This window comes from Brassica oleracea, unplaced genomic scaffold (genome assembly GCF_000695525.1).
Source record: "Brassica oleracea var. oleracea cultivar TO1000 unplaced genomic scaffold, BOL UnpScaffold01120, whole genome shotgun sequence".
Lineage (NCBI taxonomy): Eukaryota > Viridiplantae > Streptophyta > Magnoliopsida > Brassicales > Brassicaceae > Brassica > Brassica oleracea.
This window is the reverse complement of record NW_013617682.1, coordinates 5844-10089: the sequence shown is the minus strand read 5'-3', so window position 1 is coordinate 10089 and position 4246 is coordinate 5844. Positions and strand designations below refer to the sequence as shown.

The following is a 4246-nucleotide window of genomic DNA, read 5'->3' as shown; positions in this document are numbered from 1 at the left end:
GTAGAATCTCTACTCAGATTCAGAACCACTCTCCTCATACTCCAATTCCAAATCCTTCCAGAAGCTACCATCTTCCTTTCCTAACTCCTCTCCGACGTCATCATCTTCATCAACCAATTCCAAATGAGGAGCTGATGTACCATAGCGCTTGCTCTGAGTTGAAGAAGTAGCTATTCCTTTCCCTTTGTTGTTCTTAGCTGAATGAGGAGTCTTCGCTCCTCTAGTACCATAGCTTGGTTCTTCAGCTCCGGCTGCTTCACTCACCAAAGTCCAAGTCAGGTCCTCATCATCATGGACGAAAGCATCATCTTCATCATTGGAGGAGTTTCCATCCATCTTCCCCATCAACCACTCGTTGCTATCATCTATTTCCTCCAAAAGAATTGGATCCTTTGCATCATTTCTTTTCATCCTACGCTGCAAAGCACGATTGTACTTGACAAACACCATGTCATTCAATCGGCTTTGAGCTAATCTGTTTCTTTTCTTGGTATGAAGCTGTTTCCAACAGAACTTAGTCAAACATATGAATAGCATTAAGTTCAATTTAAATTTAGAGATTATAACAAACTTACATGTTGAAACACACTCCAGTTTCTTTCACAGCCACTTGCACTGCATGTTAGACTAAGGACCTTGACAGCAAAATCTCTGAGATTAGGAGCTGAGCTTCCGTAGCTTGACCACCAATCAGCTATTAAAACATTAAAAAAAAATAAGTTAGCATTCTTAAACACTTGAACCATATATGAAACCATACAAAGCTTAAAACAGAGACGACTTAATCTCTCTTTGCCTAATCGCCATGGGAAGACCAAAGAGCCCACTTGCATTCTTAAAAACTTCAAGCTCCACCATGATCCTGTCTTGCACAATAGGATCTCGGACCAGCTTTGTGATGCAGCTATACAATCCACGCTCCACTTCCTCACAACAAACATCCGCAGGATGAGCATAATGAACAGCTGGATTGAGGAAATAACCTGCTGCGTGAAGTGGTTGATGTAGCTGACAGTCCCAGCGTCTGTCAATCATCTCAAAAACCTTCTCATACTTCACCTTCTTTAACTTAAAACTCTTAGCAATAGTTTCTTTTGCTCTATCCATAGCAGCATAAATGTACCCCATTGGTGGTTTCTTCTCGCCATCAACCATCCGTAGCACCTTCACCAATGGAGAAGTTAGCTTCAGAGCATAAGCTATGTTTCTCCAAAACCCTTCTTGAAGGATATACTGCTTCAGCTTCCTTGCTCTGATCGGTACGGTCGGATGAACGAACCTCGGTCAAATTGTTCAGAACGTCCTGATCTCCATGCTGGTTGGCTCCAATGGACTGATCCACGAACCAGGGCACATCATGTACGCATTAATAAACATGCACTTCTGCATTGCAGTCTTCACCGCAGCTATCTTTCCAATGTCCTCCAGCATCAAATCAAGACAATGCGCAGCACATGGAGTCCAAAAGAGATGTGGGCGTTTTGCTTCAAGAAGTTTTCCAGTCTTGACGTAGTTTGAGGCATTATCAATTACAACCTGAACCACGTTCTTCTCACCAACTTCTTCAACCATATCATCAAGTAGCTTGAACAGCATTGTAGCATCTTTCACCACTTCAGAAACCTCTTTGGACCTGATGAACACAGAACCTTTTGGTGAGTTAACCAGAAAGTTGACGATGTCTTTCTGCACCACAGAATCACGCCACCCATCAGACATGATTGAGCATCCTTTCACTGCCCACTCTTCCCTGTTAGGAGCCAGCAGTGCTTGAACATTGGCGACTTCCCTTTGAAGTAAAGGGAACCGGAGCTCATACTGAGAAGGAGGCTTTAACCCCATACCATACTGCCCAATAAGCTTTGTCATCTCCTTGAAACTGTCATGAGAGACAGCATTGAAAGGAAGCCCAACATCGAAGAACCACCTTGCTATGGCGCCACACACCTTGTCTCGTAAGTCCTTGTCACAAGCTCCAAACACCCCTTTCCTATCCTTTCTACCTTTCAAGATGTCTGGAGGCGTAGACATCACAAACTTGTCCAAAGGACCACAGTGCTTCCTCTTGGTAGCCTTTCGCATTGGTTGTTAACTCCTCACAACTCATTTTCATTCCAATATGCCCTTAAGAAGGACAAATTGAATGGATCAAATTTCCTCCAATGGTATCGCAACCCGAGAATTGTTCTCAAACAAGAGTTTAAACCCTACTTGGAAGATCTGAAAAGGAAAAAAACTTTTGAAACATCGTCTAAGGGTATTTATGTTATAGAAGTAAATGTTACTACTTCTGGTTCTACTTCTTGGGTATTGGATACCGGCTGTGGTGCTCATATTTGTACGAATATGAATGGCCTAAGCAACAGTGGAATTTTGTAGAAAGGTCAAGTGGACCTACGAGTGGGAAATGGAGCAAGAGTTGTTGCATTAGCCGTGGGAACATTTCACTTGTCTTTACCTTCAGGCTTGGTTTTAGAACTTATGAATAGCTACTATGTACCTGCTATAAGTAGGAATATTATTTACATTCCTTGTTTGGATTTGGAAGGATTTCATTTTTCGATCAAAAATAAGTGTTGTTCCTTTGATCGTATGGCGTCCATTGGAGAATGGACTTTATATTCTAGACCAAAGCGTGCCTGTCTATAATATCAGTACCAAAAGATTCAAGTCTAACGACACGAATCAGACTTTTCTTTGGCATTGTCGTTTGGGCCACATAAATGAGAAACGCATTCAAAAGTTTCATAGTGATGGACTTTTGAGCTCATTTGATTATGAATCATATGAAAAATGTGAATCTTGTTTATTGGGTAAAATGGCCAAGGCTCCTTTTACTGGACACGGTGAAAGAGGCAAAGACTTGTTGGAACTTATACATACTGATGTATGTGGACCAATGAGTATACATGCTAGAGGAAACTATCAGTACTTCATTACATTAACTATGACTTCAGTAGATATGGTTATGTTTATCTAATGAAACATAAGTCTGAATCTTTTGAAAAGTTCAAAGAAATTCAGAATGAAGTGCAAAATCAGCTTGACAAGAAAATAAAAGCTCTTCGATCTGATCGAGGTGGAGAATATTTGAGTCAAGCGTTTAATGATCATCTGAGAGAATGTGAAATTGTTTCACAACTCACTCCTCTAGGAACACCACAATGGAATGGTGTGTCCGAAAGGAGAAATAGAACTTTATAAGATATGGTTCGATCCATGATGAGTCATGCAGATCTTCCACCATCCTTTTGGGGATACGCTCTAGAAACGTCTGCGTTTACGCTGAATAGATGTCTATCAAAATCAGTTGAAAAGACTCCGTATGAGATGTGGACTGGAAAGGTTCCAAATTTGTCTTCTCTGAAAATTTGGGGTTCTGATGCTTATGTCAAACGTATATTTACAGATAAGCTTGGACCAAAATCTGATAAATGCTTCTTCGTTGGTTATCCCAAAGAAACCAAAGGTTATTACTTTTACAACTCCACTGAGAACAAAGTGTTTGTTGCTCGTAGTGGCGTTTTTCTTGAGAAAGAGTTTCTTTCTAAGAAGAACAATGGGAGTAAAGGACAACTCGAAGAAGTTCGAGAAACATAGGAAAATGTTTCATCCTCTCAGGAAGATGATCAATTAGATTTACGAAGAGTCATAGAATCTACACCTGTGGAACCTGAGGTATGTAGGTCAGAAAGGACACGTCACGAACCTGTTAGATATGGGGTTTGGGTGACAGATCATCATGATCTATTGATAATAGAGAGTGATAAACCTACGTCCTTTGAGGAAGCTATGATGGGCCTAGACTCCGATAAATGGCGAGAAGCCGCATAATCCGAAATGGACTCCATGTCAGTAAACAAAGTGTGGAATTTGGTTGATTTACCTGATGGTGTTAAAACCATTGAGTGTAAATTGATTTTCAAGAAGAAAACTAACATGGATGGTAATATACGAATATACAAAGCTAGATTGGTGGCTAAATGTTACAAACAAATTCATGGTATTGACTATGATGAAACCTATCACCAGTTGCAATGCTTAAGTCCATTCGGATTCCATTAGCAATTTCTGCTCATTATGACTATGAGATTTGGCAAATGGACGTGAAAACAGCTTTCCTTAATGGAAATCTCGAAGAGGATGTGTACATGACACAACCTGAAGGTTTCACAGTCCCTGGAAGTGTTGGGAAAGTATGCAAGCTTCAACGTTCCATTTATGGTTTGAAGCAAGCATCTCGGAG

General features: G+C 40.6%; 1 protein-coding gene across 1 annotated transcript; it reads right to left on the bottom strand.

Annotated features, from left to right (window-relative positions):
• Positions 1-6: 6 nt before the first annotated feature.
• On the bottom strand, positions 7-1869 carry LOC106320900. The gene is made up of 4 exons (XM_013759245.1): positions 1376-1869; positions 828-1279; positions 576-694; positions 7-498 (listed from the first exon to the last, which is right to left on the bottom strand). Exons 1-4 carry the CDS (start codon positions 1867-1869, stop codon positions 10-12), a joined length of 1554 nt encoding a protein of 517 aa, XP_013614699.1. The 3' UTR covers positions 7-9.
• Between the last annotated feature and the right edge of the window lie 2377 nt (positions 1870-4246).